The 17,040-nt window shown below is 45.5% G+C and overlaps 1 protein-coding gene and 1 pseudogene across 1 annotated transcript; both read left to right on the top strand.

Annotated features, from left to right (window-relative positions):
* The first annotated feature begins 6,479 nt into the window (after positions 1–6,479).
* On the top strand, positions 6,480–11,874 carry LOC120652247 (pyruvate dehydrogenase (acetyl-transferring) kinase, mitochondrial-like). The gene is made up of 6 exons (XM_039930011.1): positions 6,480–6,933; positions 7,834–8,095; positions 8,653–8,833; positions 10,059–10,206; positions 11,025–11,229; positions 11,562–11,874. The coding sequence occupies exons 1-6, from the start codon at positions 6,697–6,699 to the stop codon at positions 11,618–11,620; spliced, it is 1,092 nt and encodes a 363-aa protein (XP_039785945.1). The 5' UTR covers positions 6,480–6,696; the 3' UTR covers positions 11,621–11,874.
* Positions 11,875–12,503: 629 nt separating this feature from the next.
* On the top strand, positions 12,504–16,134 carry LOC120652243 (annotated as a pseudogene).
* The last annotated feature ends 906 nt before the right edge of the window (positions 16,135–17,040 follow it).

Here is a 17,040-nt window from a genome sequence, read left to right as displayed (position 1 = left end):
TAGTGCTTGTAGTTCCCATGTAATTTATAACTTTGGCATATCTTATTTCGTGGTGGTAGTTGTTGGAGCAGCCAAGTAGCATCTGACTTGGATGTTGCTGACCCTTTTTATTGCTGCTGTTGAACCCAGCACGGCTTGAAGCACGACCTGTATGTCTCATGGTCCAAGCTATAGAATTGTCTACAAGTATTGTGTTCTGTTCTGATTTATATAATGCCTACAAGACATTGTAAAGGATTAGCTATCAGTTACAACTGAGATGCCTAACTTCAAAAGCGCTTTGCATAGTGATGCATCTAATTGTTTTACAAGTCTCAAATGTATCGGGTGATTTCTAAATTTCATTTGTGGGTGTGAAATCTTTTGTTTTATGGCCTATCAGAAAAGTTTACTGAGCAGATTCTTTCTTGCCCAGGCAAAAAGTGAGTACTTGGAGGAGTCAAAGTTTGTACTCCCTGTACAAATCAATTTAAAGACCAGGGGTACATCTTGTTAACAAATCGTGCTCTGAGGACAGGTTAGAAAAAAAAAACTTCTCTGCCAAGACTAGATCGGCAAACTTCTTGTGGCGCTTTTCAACAAAAAAAAAAGGTTCCGTTGCAGGATGTAATGCGGAGGATTTAGATAGAGCTTACAGCACGAAAATGGGGACAAACAACATCGACTGTAATGCTTCGAATATCTTTCTTCACATGCAAATTAACAATACTACAATAGCACCATTATTCCCGTGATCATTATTAAGGAAAGAGTGTGTCATTAATTTCACTTGCATGATTGGTGCGGACGTGTCGAGCACACAATTGGATGATGCGCTCGTAGCAAGTGCGGCTTTGCCTCGTGACGTGGCCGCCGGCACGTACTCCTAGTGCCGTACCAAACCGAGTCGCCAAAGCCCAGAGATGACTTGGGCTGGCGGCCCCGTACCCACCAAGCAAGCAGTTCAATCTCAAGCACCACCCCTCGCCAAAGTTCTATACGTGCCAACGTGCGTCGTCGAGAGCCGTGACTCGGCGTCGTACACGGCGGCTCGCCACGTGCGTGCCCGATGCTCAAGTCCCGTCCCGCCCGTCCGATCTAATCAGCGGACGGCCACGATCGACCCAGCTGTGGCTGCGCGGATCGGATAAGTTTCTCCGAAGGACGGGAGGAGTTTGGGCCGCACGTCTGTCTTTCCGCGCGTCACTGTTTCAAATCCATATGTTTGCAAGGGGATTGCTTGGTTGAAGGCTTGAAGCTAGCAAAACTGATCGATGGAGGAGGGGCCAGCATTATTGTTCAGTTGGGATCTCAAAGCAGGAGAGCGATCACATAGGAACGGGGCGAGAAAGAGAAGATCTAGCAAACCCCTAGCCTGATGACAAGGGGGTGTCCAATAGATATCAAATTTTCGTAATCTAATAGGTGAACTAGCTAGCTGCAAATGGCTTAGGTTTACTGCTTGTTTAAGCTGAACGATGACCACGCGTCGTATCAAATGAAAGGGCAATGATGCGTGTACACATCGGATGGCACTTGTGTCGTGTGATCGATCAGTCGCACAATAATCACGCATCATACCTTAATCCTGTCGACATCAGAAAGAAGCCGGCGTTCCGTTTTCTTATTCTACTTATGCCGTGAGTGCTACTCTGACGACGTTCAACTGGACGGATTAGGCTGCTGACTCTGGACGTTCGTCGGGACGCCGCCAGGACCTCAACTAACCGGCCGTTTGGGACAGCAGCAAGATTGATCGGATGCGTGCGAAGAAGATCGGGGGGATAGTTACAGGCTCGATCGCCAAAGCTGGAGCTCCTTTCTCTCCGATGTGACGCGCTGTCTTCGTTCGAGAGTTTGAGCACCTGGTTTTACCCGGAAAACAAGCAGCTGCATCCCCCGGTTCCGTGTAAGTGGCCATTTCCTTCGGCACTAAGTACCGTGCTCATTTAGCTAAAATCAATCATATAGATGGTCATATTTACTTTGCTAAACCAAATGTCTCCAAATATATTTATCAACGACTACACGTACTAGTAAAACATGTTACTAACGCTCAAAAAAAAAACATGTTACTAGGTTGTTACTGTGCTGACCGTTACCTCTCCTGTCCTCATCCTCAGTTTCCCGAGAAAATTGGTATTTGATACCTCTCACAAGTGGGCTTCGCCGAAATGTACCTTTTAGAGTGGGCTTCGCTGGAAAGGGCTTATCAAATAGGATCAAACTGCTAGAAAGGACTATAGGGATTTTGTAACTTTATTTACACAGGTTGAGTCAACATGAGCATACAACATTACTACTTTGCCCCTGCCCAGTTTGTAACCGACCGGATCCCTTCTTAACGTTATTTTTTCCCGTTTGGACGTACAGGTGTTGTAAAAAAAAAGAAAGAAAGGCCAAGCGGCATCCTGGACACCTCTAGATGCTAGCCGCACATCCCTGTCCTCACAAAGCCAATTTTTCTGATTGATTGGAAACCTGGAATTTGATATAGGTGCAAATTGTCATTGAAGAACATAGACTACTTGTTCAATTCACATCTCACATAGACAGTATGTGAACAAGAACATACGAAAAAGATACATGCACAGTGAATGCCCAAATATTTTTAGTTCTCATTTCACTTGGTCTTCAACTTCCTTGGAATCAGCTTTTTTGCTGGTGATCTCTTGGGGGGTGAATTTTGCATGGTTGCCTGCTCACCTCCACCTTCTCCCATTAGCATAGCAAGTCGACTGCAAAAGTGATATTGTCAGACATATTTCAGCTTTTAATTACATCAACACAACATCAATAAATTGATAGTATTCCTAACCTTCTAGTCAGCCTGTGGGGGCTGGCTTGCATTATTGACTCTTTAGTTGGCTTTGATGGACTTCGGACAGCAACAATGTTTTCCTGGGCATTTGGGGCTGCACCATTGTCATCTATATTTGCTTCATTTTCATGTACATTTGGGGCTGCACCATTGTCATCTATATTTGTCTTGGTCTTTTGCTTTTTCTGGCTTGGTACTTTAGCTTTGTCACCATACTTGGTGGTGTTCTTTCTTGGCTTTCTCTTTCTGCAAAATCAATTAAAATGGTTGTAGCTAGTTTGGCACAGCAATGAATTAAAGAGATGTATTGTGTACTTGCCTTTTCTTTGTGCCATTAAGTCGGCACTTGTAGCTAGTTTCATCGTGACCCAACTCTCCACATCCGTTGCACCTTCTTTTGCCTCTAATCATCTTCTTTTTAAATTTGTCAGCCTCCTTGGCATCCTCCTTGTCAGCCTCATTAGCAGCCTCCTTGTCAACCTCCTTGGCATCCTCCTTGGCATCCCTTTTTCCTTTGCTGCCTCCACCCTCTAGGAAGCCTTTGATCCTCAGTTTTCTGTACCTTCCTGCAGTCTTTTTATCTAGTGGTGCTCCAACCACAAAAGGCAAATCTACATTTGGCCAATGCGTCCGGTCAGGCAATGGCTCAATTATTGTATAGTATGCATTTTTGAATCTCTGAACTGAGTAGTACTCATGCACAAAATCCTCCAATTTCACATCCAAAGCTTGTTGTGCCGTAATCAAAGCTAAAGCATGCTGACAAGGCTTACCAGTGTGTTGCCACTCGAGACATGTGCACTCATTCAAATATGGCTTCACAACATGCCTATTATGAGTTGTGGTGCTGTCCCATACCTCAGCAACCAAACTATCAGCCTTCACAACATACAAGTGTCCTAATCCTCTTGTCTTCATTTTTAGTTGATGCAGGACAGCGGGTAGTATTTTCCCATGAAGCTTTTCTGCAATCCTTCTCCTCTTGTTCCACAAAATCATTATCATCTCTCTAATCTTGTCTGCAAGCTCAACAACAGGAAGGTCCTTCCAATCTTTAATCCAATTATTAAAACATTCGGCAAGATTGTTGGTAACATAATCACATTTGATAGCAGGGTCAAAGGCACTCCTCATCCACTTTAACTTATGATGATCGTACAGCCAATGCAATATTTCAGTGGAAGACTCTACAACAGAATTGAAGAAATACTGAAACACTTGAACTCTGTACGCTCTTGCTGCAGGATACATTTTTGAGTAAGCATCCCCACCCCACCTCTTTATAAAATTCTGCATTAGATGTCTAAAGCATTCTCTTTGTTCAGCATTAGGAAACACATCCTTAACTGCCTTTTCAAGGCCTTTGCATGCATCTGTGCAAATAGCAAGTACAGGAATATCACCTAAAGCATTATGTAACTGTGTCATGAACCAAGTCCAATTATCTGTTGTTTCACCATCTATGAATCCAAAGGCAACTGGATACATCCAGTTATGGCCATCTATAGCAGTGGCTGCAGCTAAATGTCCATTCCACCTACCATTGAGTGCTGTTGAATCTATGCTGAGATATGGCCTGCATCCATTTCGGAAACCCTCTATGCAAGGCCCCAATGCACAAAAGAACCTATGGAAATACACGTTTTCATCTACCTGTTGAATGCCAATCTCGATGACACTACCAGGTGACCTCTTCATGACCTCAGCCTTCCAATTAAACAACATCTGAAAGCTGTCCTCCCAGCTGCCATATAACTTTTTCAGAGCTATTTGTCTTCCCTTGCAAACTGTGTCATAATGAATTACACATTTATGGTCATCTTGTAGCTTGTCCCTCAACTCTTTAGGTCCCATATTTGTATGTTTTCTAAGGATGACAACAGCCTTTGAAGCTACCCAAGCACTTGTAGGTGTAGTAGTCCGCCTCCTTGCACTGGATGTACAATTGTGTCCAGCAATCAAAGTTGTCACCTGCAACCAATAACCAAATGAAAACAATTAACAACAGCTCATAACTCATAACTAAACAATAAGCACATTGTAATCAGTAAATAAATACCATTATAGTCTTCCGATCTGGCTGTCTGTTCCCAATAAGATGCCATGGGCATCCTTCAACTCTACAGTCAGCAACATATTTTTTGGGGCATGTTTTAACAATTTTTAATTCAAATTCCTCATTTATCGCAAACTGTCTTACTGCCAACCTAAACTCCTCCATGGACGGGTAAACGGTACCCAGATCCATGCTAGGCTTGTTTGGGTCATATAAGATCATCCTCTCCCCTGGTATGTCATCATCAACAGGAATGGCGGCACCATGTGTATCTTCCATAGCAGGAGCTTTTCCTTTATCACCATCAGCACTAGCTGCTGCGACAGCCTCCTTAGCAGCCTGATCGGCCTTATCATCCTCATCCCTTAAACCCAAAAGCACATACATCTGGTCTTCATCAATGAGTTCCATCCTTCCCTCTTCTTCATCTTGCCTCTCAACAATCTGCAGTGTATCCCAATCAACAAGCTGTCCTTGGTGTGGGTGTTCCGCATTTTGGAAAGTATTATCACCACCACTACCACCACCACCATCAGCAAGAGGACTCACGACAGCTAAACTAGGCTCAGGCTCCCCATCGAGCCTAGATAAAATATTTGATAAGTAAAATGAAGTTAGATGTCTAATTTCCATAAATTTTATGTGGAACTACTCAAGTTATCTGCTACTATAGTAATCTATTGCATGTTACCCACCTTGCAGACACAGAGATGTTTTCTGGATCAGATATCTCTGAAGAAAGTAGTTCAAGCCAGTTGAATTCCATGGGCCTCCAAACTCTAGGGTTGATGAGCACAGTGGTCGGATTCATAGGTCCTGGCAAATTGAATCAAATGCACAAAATCAAAGCAAATCTGAGTACACACCTCAAGATCGAAATGAGTTCAACGCGCCATGGCCGCCGCCCGCGTGCAGAAGCGCCACCATGCCGGAGCTGCGGGCCCAAATCCGGCAGGACGAGCGCGGCGCTGCAGGCCCAAATCCAGGGCCGGACACGCGCGCCGGAGGCGGAGACAGGGACGGGCCGGGGCGCTGCCGCGCCGGGCGAGGATGGGGCGGTCGGAGCGGTCGGCGCCGGCGCAGCAAGCGGCGGCCCTCAACTCCCTTTCTCCTTTGTTGCGAGCGCACGAACGAGACTACGAGAGAACAGAGCCCCGTCCAACAAAACGGATCTCAAGCTGGTCAGGGGCAAAAGAGTAATATCCCATGTTCATGTTGACTCCAATGATATAAAAAAAATTAGAAAATCTCCAGAGTCCTTCTCGACAGTTTGGGTCTCTTTGATGTACCCTTTTGAGTGAAGCCCACTCCAAACGGGACATTTCAGCGAAGCCCACCTTCGAGAGGCATCAAATACCAGTTTCCCCTTCCCAAAACGCCCGTCACGGGCCCACGCCCGCAGGGTAATCCGTGCCACGGGCCCACCTATCCCCGCGTCCCCACCTGCCAGCTAGAGGTCCGTGCTCCCATGCATGCAGCTCGTCCCGCACCGCCCGGCTCGGCCACTCGGCGCGCCACGCCGAAGGCGAGTAGGCTACACTGACATGCCTGGCCCACTGCCCGGCGGCTCCCCCACACTGGGCGCCACCACCGCACCCTGCCCCCTCCCCCCTCCTCACGTTGCCGTCTCCACTCACCCATCCCATCCCATCTTCCTCTTCCGTTCCGTCACTCCTCTCCCTCCTCTCCTCTCCTCCCGCGCCCCACTATTTATTCAATCCCACCACGCCGATGCGCCGCCGCCCCGGTGGCGTCGCCGTCGTGCCGCCGTAGACAGACCGCCACTTTTTGCACCCCGCCCCCCAGTCGCAGGCGAGACGGAGGGCGCGCGGCGCCGGCGATGGCGTCGGAGCCCGTGGCGCGCGCGGTGGCCGAGGAGGTGGCGCGGTGGGGCGCCATGCGCCAGACCGGGGTCAGCCTCCGCTACATGATGGAGTTCGGGGCGCGGCCCACGGAGCGGACCCTGCTCCTCGCCGCGCAGTTCCTGCACAAGGAGCTCCCCATCCGCATCGCGCGCCGCGCGCTCGACCTCGAGTCGCTCCCCTTCGGCCTCTCCAGCAAGCCCGCCATCCTCAAGGTTGATTTGTGGCCCCCACGCGTCTTCCTCGTTGCTAAATTCTCCTGTGGCGGCCGGCCGGCCCGTCCTGATTTGGGCAGTTGCGCCTGCGGAGGTCGATTTGTTCATTTGTAAATTCTTGCGCTGGCGGTTTCCTTCGTGTGTATAACTTAAGACGTTTTGCTTCCGGTTAGCTTGATCTGCACATCTTGTTTTTTTTTTCCCGAATGAAGGGTTTGTTTCGTTCTTCGGGAGTGACCGATTTGCCACTTGTTTATCTCCTAGGATGTTTACAATTTTATAATATTTCATTTAGGATTCGGTGCTCTGTTCCTAGATTTTTTAGAATAAAAATATACAATAATGTGCCTGTTTCCATGTTATGTTTGTTGCTGGTTCTTGCTTCTTGGGAAGAAGAACAGGAAGGATGGCCGCTATTATTGCTGTGATGGTCCCGTTTCGCAGATACCCCGTTGTTTACCCTATTCCTGAGTAATCTGCCTTTTGCTACTTTTTGAGCCTCATAAATTGACAAGTTAAAAATGATTGTATTAGTCCCAATTAACTTAGTAGTTGCCATGTCATTTTCAGTCCCTCCGTTTCCCTAAAGTACACCATCAAATCATTCTTTTCAATTCCAGCCAACTTTGTTTGAGAATTGCTTTCGGGTCTTGTAGATGTAGCATAGTTGTATCGTAGAATGATGAGGAAATTTGGAACATTCCTACCAGCCAACTTGCTTAAATTAGTTTGGATCTTTTTTCTAATCCTATTGGCTTCTTGAACTTATCTGTTCAAGAATCAGAAGCACCTGATCTCTCAAGTTGCAAATATTTCAAAAGGGGGACTCACTTAGTCGAACCAGCTAGCAGATCATACACATTTCCATGGCTAACTTTTTGTCTGTTTGCCTCTGTGAAGGTGAGAGATTGGTATGTGGACTCATTCCGTGACATCCGGTCCTTCCCGGAGGTGAGGAGCAAGGAAGATGAGCTCGCATTCACCCAGATGATCAAAATGATTAGGGTGCGGCACACCAATGTGGTGCCCACAATTGCACTGGGAGTGCAGCAGCTGAAGAAGGACTTGGGCGGTTCGAAGGCATTCCCCCCTGGAATCGATGAGATCCATCAATTCCTTGACCGCTTCTACATGTCAAGGATTGGGATCCGGATGCTGATAGGTTAGTAAACTTAGCACTTGCCACTCTCTTATGTCCAGTTGTCAGAAAGGTGTATTGGTCAGTCTTGGTAATTTAGCACTTTAGGTATCACTACACTGTTGATTGAAAAGCTGTCTGTCTACTCCCCAGTTTAGCCATCTGTTATGAAAATCCACTGTATTGCTACTGCTTTCTTTCTTACCCGAAGGGCACCTGAGCCTATTATTCTGTCTGACAGCTTGCTAAAAGCTTTGTGAACCTTCATTTATTTGGAAACTATAATTAAGGTTCAAACATAAGCGTCATGATTTTCCACTGAATGCAGTGGTTAGTAGTTAGTAAAACAGTATTCTTAGCTGGATATTGGAAGTAACTGTTGTAATAACGTTCTTTGGCATCTGGTGGTTAATAGTTACCAAATCATCCCTTTTTCTCATTATAAAGACAACGGTTGCCTTTAAAGACAATGGTTGCCATGCGATTATCGTTAATATCATTAAAAATAAAAGGAAAAATGCATTAGTTCTTCTGCTTTTTTCCTGATATGGAGTAACCATGTGCTGATTTTCTTGATTCAGGGCAGCATGTTGCTTTGCACGATCCTGATCCAGAGCCTGGTGTGATAGGACTTATAAACACAAAAATGTCACCCATGACAGTAGCTCGAATTGCTAGTGAAGATGCACGTGCTATTTGCATGAGGGAGTATGGATCAGCTCCTGATGTCGACATATATGGAGATCCAGATTTTACGTTTCCGTAAGCTTGCATCATGAACTCTTGTTACCTACCTTTGATTTAATTAAATGCCGTCTTGCTTTAGTTCAAGATTCACATGTATCTCTTGTCACATTTGACTTTTTTCTTTCTCATCATTTTCAGTGGATTTCTTGCTTGACTTGTTTATATATGACCTTTACTTGCTATTCTCTGTTAGAGTATATTAGGCAACTCCGGATATGGTTAGTTTAGGATTGATTGTAATCCCGAGATAACCTTCCTTATCTCTAGGAGAGGCTACTTGCCCTCCAAGCCATGTACTCCTATATATACCACCCAAGAGGCTCAATGCAATACATCGACCACATTATACGCATCCTACTCTCCTACATGGTATCACGAGACTAGGTTACAAACCCTAGGCCTCTGCTTCTGCTGCCGCGTGCCGCCCCAGGGGAGATCGATCTCCGCCGGGGGCAGCGCCCTCGTAGGATCTGCGCGCGGATCCCTCTGATCCGCCGCGCCGTCATGGTCAACAAGCAGCAGAAGGGCCTACCTCCAACCGCTGCCTCTATGGTGCCCTGTCGCGCCGGACCGTGCGTCGGCCGTCCTCCGCTGGGCTAGCACCGCCGCACGGTGCTGCTGCCTCCGCGTGGGGGCCGCCGCCGTGGTTGCCGGCACCTCCGCGCAGGTGCTATCGCCGAGGTGCGGACGGGGGCCGCTCCCTCCAAGGGGTCACCGCTTGGCGCTGCTCCGTCCCTGCCTCTCTCCCTGTTACTGGTTGCTGTCGATGCATGTTGTCGATGCAGGGAGAGATAAGGTTGGGGTGAGGAACTGCTAGGCGTACCCAAGGTTGTACGTGGAACTTCATGTTGCTGCTATTTTTTCTTTTCCGATCTAAGATCGGTTTGCGAGTATATTAGGCAACTCCGGATATGGTTAGTTTAGGATTGATTGTAATCCCGAGATAACCTTCCTTATCTCTAGGAGAGTCTACTTGCCCTCCAAGCCATGTACTCCTATATATACCGCCCAAGGGGCTCAATGCAATACATCGACCACATTATACGCATCCTACTCTCCTACATTCTCGTCTTATGACTATGTGTTGGGAACCATTCTAGTTCTGCTTTAACCTCTGTCTGTGGTAACCTTTTGTACAATCTAATTGTACTGCACCAATCATTTGGTTGACAAAAAAGTTATTGAACTGCGGAAAGTTTCTGAATGACTTTCTGAGCTATTCTTAAAATTTTGGTTTCAGATATGTTACACCACATCTACATCTCATGATTTTCGAGTTGGTGAAGAACTCCCTTCGTGCCGTACAGGAACGGTACATGAAGTCTGATAAGCACGCACCTCCAGTTCGAATCATAGTCGCAGATGGAGCAGAGGACGTAACTATTAAGGTGTGACTCTACCTTAGATTCCCTATTGCAATTTTTTGTTGGGAAGTTTATAGTGTCAAACATGGTTTAGAAGAGTTTGTTTGCAAATTCACAACCTTGCAGTTTCCAGGCACTTCTAGTGTATATATTAAGTTTCCCTCTGTAGTACTTGTTGAGTTGGTGTACAGGCACACACTATAAAGGTAACTGTAGAAAATCAAACTCGCGAGCTGTTATTGAATAGGGTGATCTTGGCCTTTGTGAGTCTGATATGCGCCTGGAGGATAAATAGACATTGTAGTAGATTTAGTTTTTCAGCTGACCTTGACCTTGTCCTTGACACTAGACTTTTCTTGTCTTGCTGTGGTTTTCCGCGGTGGTAATGTCACATGTCAGCCAAGGGAATAAAGGAGATTTGAGGATAATTGACTCCATTTGTTTCTTACTAGCCTAAGGATACGAGACCTAATATTAATAGCCACCAAGCCGTGCCAGCTGGTTCTTTTTTTTTTCTGGTTCTAGCCAAATGCAACGAACGTAGTTGTAAAATCAAGCGCCATTGAGGATGCCAACAGATAGCCACATCAAACTAATTACCCGTTATCCTTTTTGTCAGAATTTTTGCTGTCATAAATTCTATGATATGCCACCAACATACTCGTATTTTGTGCACCTGTATCAGTAAACTTCGTATCTTCTGCACCTATACCTCTAACTTGATATCTTCTGTGCCTATATCAGTAAACTTCATATCTCCTGCATCTGTGTCTGTAAACTTCAAGGGTTCCAATTCTTCAAGATTTGGCATGAGCTCTTCAACTAATAACTCGCTTTTGCAGATTAGTGATGAAGGTGGTGGAATACCAAGGAGTGGCCTCTCAAGAATCTTTACTTATCTATATAGTACAGCAGAAAACCCTCCTGATCTGGATGAGCACAATGAAGGAGTAACTATGGCTGGATATGGTTATGGGATCCCTATTAGTCGTCTTTACGCTCGATATTTCGGTGGGGACTTGCAGATCATCTCTATGGAAGGATATGGTATGCCCATACTTCCACTTTTTATGTCTACTAACATACTGAACAATGCGGCAATACTGATCTTGCTCTTGGGTTCTCATGCCTTAAGTTTTGATTAGTGATTGCTGATGGTTACTTCCATTTTTGTAAAGTGACACGGAAGGTTAAATTCTTAACAGTTAGGACATTTGGAAATTATGCTAATTTGCTATGTAGAAGTTACAGATCTTGAAACTGAGATGTTCAATCAGGATCACAGTATATTGTTGCATCGATTTCCATCTTGAAATACAGCATAGCTATACTCTGGGCATCCAGCTGATTATAATTGTCTTTCCCCCCTTTTTTTGTAGGAACTGATGCTTACCTCCACCTATCACGGCTGGGAGATTCGGAGGAACCATTGCCCTAATCAATTGGGAAGAAGCCATTGCTGTAATTAGGACTCTATTTGCTTTCGCGATTGCTGTGCTGGTATGCAAATATAGTTCCGAAGGCCAGCCAGCTTTATATAGTTCATTCATCTGTACGTGTCGTACTCTGGAAGCATCTTGCTTCTGATTTCTTCCGCTGTTACAATTGTTCAACCTCTAAAAATAGTTTGCACTCGAGCACCTGAGGCATTTAGTTTGAGTAATGGGATTCACCATATGGCCATAAGTCCAAGGCTCCAAACCTAGCATATTTTTTTGTTTCAGAAGTGAGTTAATCACAACACACCACCTTCTGCGACATAATATGAGGATTGATTAGTGGTCTTATTTCACTGAATTCTAACGATGAACGCTGATGTTAAAATGAGCCTATTCTCTGTAAAAATCCCCTGTTCCCTTATAAGAACCAAACGCTCCAGTAAAAGATGTATTGGGTGGAGCATTCCACATAAAAACCGGCTCCTGCCGCGGCCTCCGGCTACAAGGCTATAGCCGTCGCGAGCTATGAGCTCTGTTGCCTGCCGCTCACGTTTTTTCCTTTTAAGCTAGTGGTCTTCCACCTTAAAAACCTCCCTTGAAACTGAACCGCTACAGGTCAGAAGAAACTGTAGGAACTCAAAAAAAAATCAACTGTCTACAATGAATTATTTTGAGAACATAATATGCCTGAATGTTAATTTGCGCGAGACAGTTTTCGTTTCCACAAGTTGTCAGCAATCTACGAAATTATTTTGACAAACTTTTACTGAACATTCAAATGCATGCGCAATAAGATTCTAGTCTAGGAAAAAACTCATAAACCACGCGTGCCCCCAAATTGATCTGATCCATTCAATTTAGCGAGTCGGTCTCTGATTTATCTCAGTTTCCTTGGCGGAGACGGCGCCGGTGTCAAACCAATAGCACTCCACCCGCCCGGGCCGACGGCTCCACCCCCGTCCGGGCCGCCGCCGGCGAAACCCTAAGCCACCCACCCGATCAACAGCTCATCGGACCCGAGTAGGCAATGGGAGAGTGCGCTCCTGCGGCGGCGGCGCCGACGACCGCGAAGACGTCGGTGTGGTGGGACATCGACAAGTGCGCGGTGCCTCGCGGCCGCTGCGACCCGCACCGCATCGCCCACAACCTCATCGCCGCGCTCGCCGCCGCGGGGTACGCGGGCCCCGTCTCGATCGCCGCCTACGGCGACGCCGCCCGCGTCCCCCCGCCCGTCCTGGCAGCGCTCTCAGCCACCGGCATCTGCCTCAACCACGTTCCCACCGGTACATACTCTCTCCCTTCCTGCTCACTCCATTGCCGCCTAATCAGATCGCGTGGGTAATTGGATTCGCTGTGCTCATCATGTTCTTTTCCCGCACCAACGATTGCCAGGGAGCAAAGACACAAGTGAGAAGAGGATGCTTGTTGACATGTTGTTCTGGGCATTCGACAATCCTCCACCGGGAAATTACCTGCTTATCTCAGGCGATCAGGATCTCTCTGATCTCCTTCACAGGCTTAGGATGAAGCGTTATGATATACTGCTAGTACGACCTCCCAATGCATCATCTCAGGCGCTTGCGGCTGCAGCTAAGAAGATTTGACTCTGGGAAAACCTTACAGCAGGAGAGCTGCTGCTACCAGAGCTGGCGCCTGCAAGAAGTGTGTAAGGTTGCAAGCTGAACGTGAATAGTTCGGATACATTGAAGTGCTCGCAAAGTAAGGTTTGTTCTGAATATGGTAAAGGCGATAGTAAAGGAAAGGCAGGTAACCAAAATAGAGTGAAACCTCTTCGAAAGTATGTAAAGAAGGCAAGTAGTTCATCTACTCCTGCAATTACTCGAGTAGCGCCAGCTGGTGGAGTTTCTGAAAGTTACATAAGAAGCTCATTGAGTGAGATAGACCATTTTTCTGCTCCATCATTATCATCATCAAGTTCTGACTCACTGGAATGTGCAAAGGTGGCTACCTCGGTTCCACTGGAAGTCCCTACTCTGTCCAAGTTGTCATCTCAGAAATCTGTGTTCTCTACTCATTCGCAACAAGTGGAAGCAACACACAGATCCATACCTGGTGAGAAACCGAGCACATCGTCCGAGCAGGTGCCAAGAAGTGCAACTCTTGATCTTGGTGCTAGTAATGGTCATTATAATGGAACATCTCAGCATTTAAGATATTCCGAAGCTCAGAATAAGCTTCATTCTGAGTTTACAACAGGTTGTAATAAGGGAAAGGCCGTCAAACGACCTGAAGTGAAGCCGCTTCAGAAGTATGTAAAGAAGACAAATTCCACATTTGCCTCTGCAAACAAGCAAGTTGGTTCAGTTGGAGTTCATGAACGTCCTATAGGTAATAGTACAATTGGGCTAGACCAAGCTTCTAATTCATCATTGTCAACTTCTACTCTGTCCCATTCATCGGCTCAAAAACCTGTAGCTTCTGCTCATTTGCATCAAGTGAAAGGACCACATAAGTCCATCCTTGGCAAGAAGCCTAGCACATCAGTTGAGCAAGTGAAAGCGCCACATGAGTACATCTTTGGTGAGCCTAGCACATCAGTTGAGCAAGTGAGAGTACCACATAAGTCCATCCATGCTAAGAAGCCTAGCACATCAGCTGAGCATGCGTCAAGAAACGGAGCTCAGAGTTTTGATGTTAGTACTGCTAATTATCATCCAGAATATCAGCAAACCCAATCTTCTGAAGCACAGAATAAGCTCCCCTGTTATTCCAATATGGGTGATAGTAGTGGAAAGTTAGAAAATGAACAAAAGCTCAATAAAAATCAAGCCTATGTAAGTTGGATAAATGTTTCATCAGCTTTGCCAAGCAATGAAATAAATGCATCTAATGGACTTCTTGATAATTCTAAAGGAAGCTTTTTGAGCTATCCAAGTCAATCTTTGTCAGCAATATCAAGCTCTAAGTCACTTGAGAGCGCAAAGGTGAATGACTCAAGTCCGCTGTTATTAGCTCATAGATCTTTAATGACTGATTATATGGATCAAGATGGAGCAGCATCTGCTTTTGGTAACAAGACTAGCACATCATTTCAGTGCACAGCCAAAAATGGAACTTTTGTTTTTGGTGTTATTAGTGGCCACTGCCATCCGACATATCAGCAAGCCCAGTCTTCTCAACTACTGGAGCAACATAATTCAGGTACCCATCCTCATTTAGTGTCATGTAGAGACAGCTCTGCGCCGGTATCAGTAGCACATAATGGAGTTTCTTCTGCAGAAATACAAACATGGTCCAGGGCTCAACTTTTGATGGTTTGGATTATATTTGCAATGGTTTTAGTAGACTGAATATTTCTGAATACCCTAAAGGAACTGCTGAGACCACGGCACCTTTCCAAGGTGCACCTACAAATGATCCTTCTATGGGAATGCCAGATATTTCTGGACATCGTACTGGTTTTCACGAGAGCAGATCATCTTTTCACTTCGGTTCTAACACCAGCAGCTATCTGAATCACTCTAGTGATCCTCAGAGTAGCCATCCTCCATGCAGTGATACTTGCAGAGCTGGGCACCAACCTAATCTATCCAGTGACATGCAAAGTTATGGACATTCTGGAGATAAGCCAGGATATCCGCCAAATTCCCCTAAGAATGAAGATACTACAGGAATATTATTACATGCTTTGGGCACACTGAAGACTGAAAAGATATTCCCGACAGAATCAAATATTGCAGACTGCATATGTTATGGAGAGATGAATTTAACAGGTTTTGATGTTAAGAAGGCTCTTGAACTGGCCATTCGACATGAAACTGTTGTTATGAAGAAGTTACTACACAATATGCCACTATTTGTTGCAAAAGATGAGAGCCTCTGGAAATGTGTGAATGTAACAAATAGCAAAGCAAAGAATCCCATATAGGAGCTATAGATGGTTCATAAGTACATATCAACCACTGATGGCTATTCAGGAATAAAGAACTCTCAGTCAAGGTGAGGCTTTGTAACTTCTGGTATGTAATCATTTTTTTTTCATTGCGGGATGCAGTTATATACCTGCATCTCCTTTGCTGGTAGGTACCAAGCTGCAATGATCTTGAAGAGATCGTGCTTGCAGCGCTGTGCCCTCGGCGATATTCTCCAGGTTCTCCATATCATAGTTGTTAGGAAGAAGTGGATTGTGCCCCATTCTTCAGGGTGGCATCCACTGTCCATAAACACATCAGCAGATATCACAAGTCCTGATGCTACAGGAAAAGCAGGAAAAGTTAAGTCTTGATTCTTTTCCTATGCTCATGTTGGATGGATATTTTGATGTGCTGGTGAGTGGCAGATAGAAAATGTCTTTGAGATCCACATTCATCTGGAGGTTTTTGGGATGGTGCATTATGATCTTCTAGTCATCAGATCCCACCAGGGTGGTTTGGAGCTGGACCAATATGTCAGTGTCAAGTGAAGCTTCTGTGCCAAAGAGAGCTGTGCATAGCCTGCTGGTTCTGCCCCAAATCATACGTAGCAACCTCGGGCACCGTAAACGCAAAAAAAACATCACATCGAATGTTTCGACACATGCATGGAGTACTAAATGAAGTCTATTTACAAAATTTTTTGCATGGATGGGCTGTAAATCACGAAACGAATCTAATGAGCCTATTTAATTCATGATTTGCAACAGTGATGTTACCGTAACCATCCGCTAATTATTGATTAATTATGGATTAATTAGCATCATTAGATTCGTTTTGTGATTTATAACCCATCTGTGTAAAAAGTTTTGTAAATAGATTTTATTTAGTACTTCAAATTAGTAAGATTCCAACGCAAAAAATTTTGCGCGGAAACTAAACACGGCCTTATTTTTGACATTTTGTAATGGCAGATGAGCAAGATATAGGAATACAAAAGGGCTTTTGATGTGTGTCCTCTGTGGCACTGGCGCAATTGTGCCAGAGGGTAAATTTTGAACTTGAAAAAGCTGTGCTTCTCTTGATATTTTTCTTTCCCGCTGAAGTGACTGTTCTGAAGACAATAGCCAAGGTAGCTTGCGCAGCCAGATCCATGCTAGGCTTGTTTGGGTCATATAAGATCATCCTCTCCCCTGGTATGTCATCATCAACAGGAATGGCGGCACCATGTGTATCTTCCATAGCAGGAGCTTTTCCTTTATCACCATCAGCACTAGCTGCTGCGACAGCCTCCTTAGCAGCCTGATCGGCCTTATCATCCTCATCCCTTAAACCCAAAAGCACATACATCTGGTCTTCATCAATGAGTTCCATCCTTCCCTCTTCTTCATCTTGCCTCTCAACAATCTGCAGTGTATCCCAATCAACAAGCTGTCCTTGGTGTGGGTGTTCCGCATTTTGGAAAGTATTATCACCACCACTACCACCACCACCATCAGCAAGAGGACTCACGACAGCTAAACTAGGCTCAGGCTCCCCATCGAGCC

Source organism: Panicum virgatum, chromosome 9K, assembly GCF_016808335.1.
Source record: "Panicum virgatum strain AP13 chromosome 9K, P.virgatum_v5, whole genome shotgun sequence".
Classification (NCBI taxonomy): domain Eukaryota; kingdom Viridiplantae; phylum Streptophyta; class Magnoliopsida; order Poales; family Poaceae; genus Panicum; species Panicum virgatum.
This window is presented reverse-complemented; position numbering and strand designations above follow the sequence as displayed.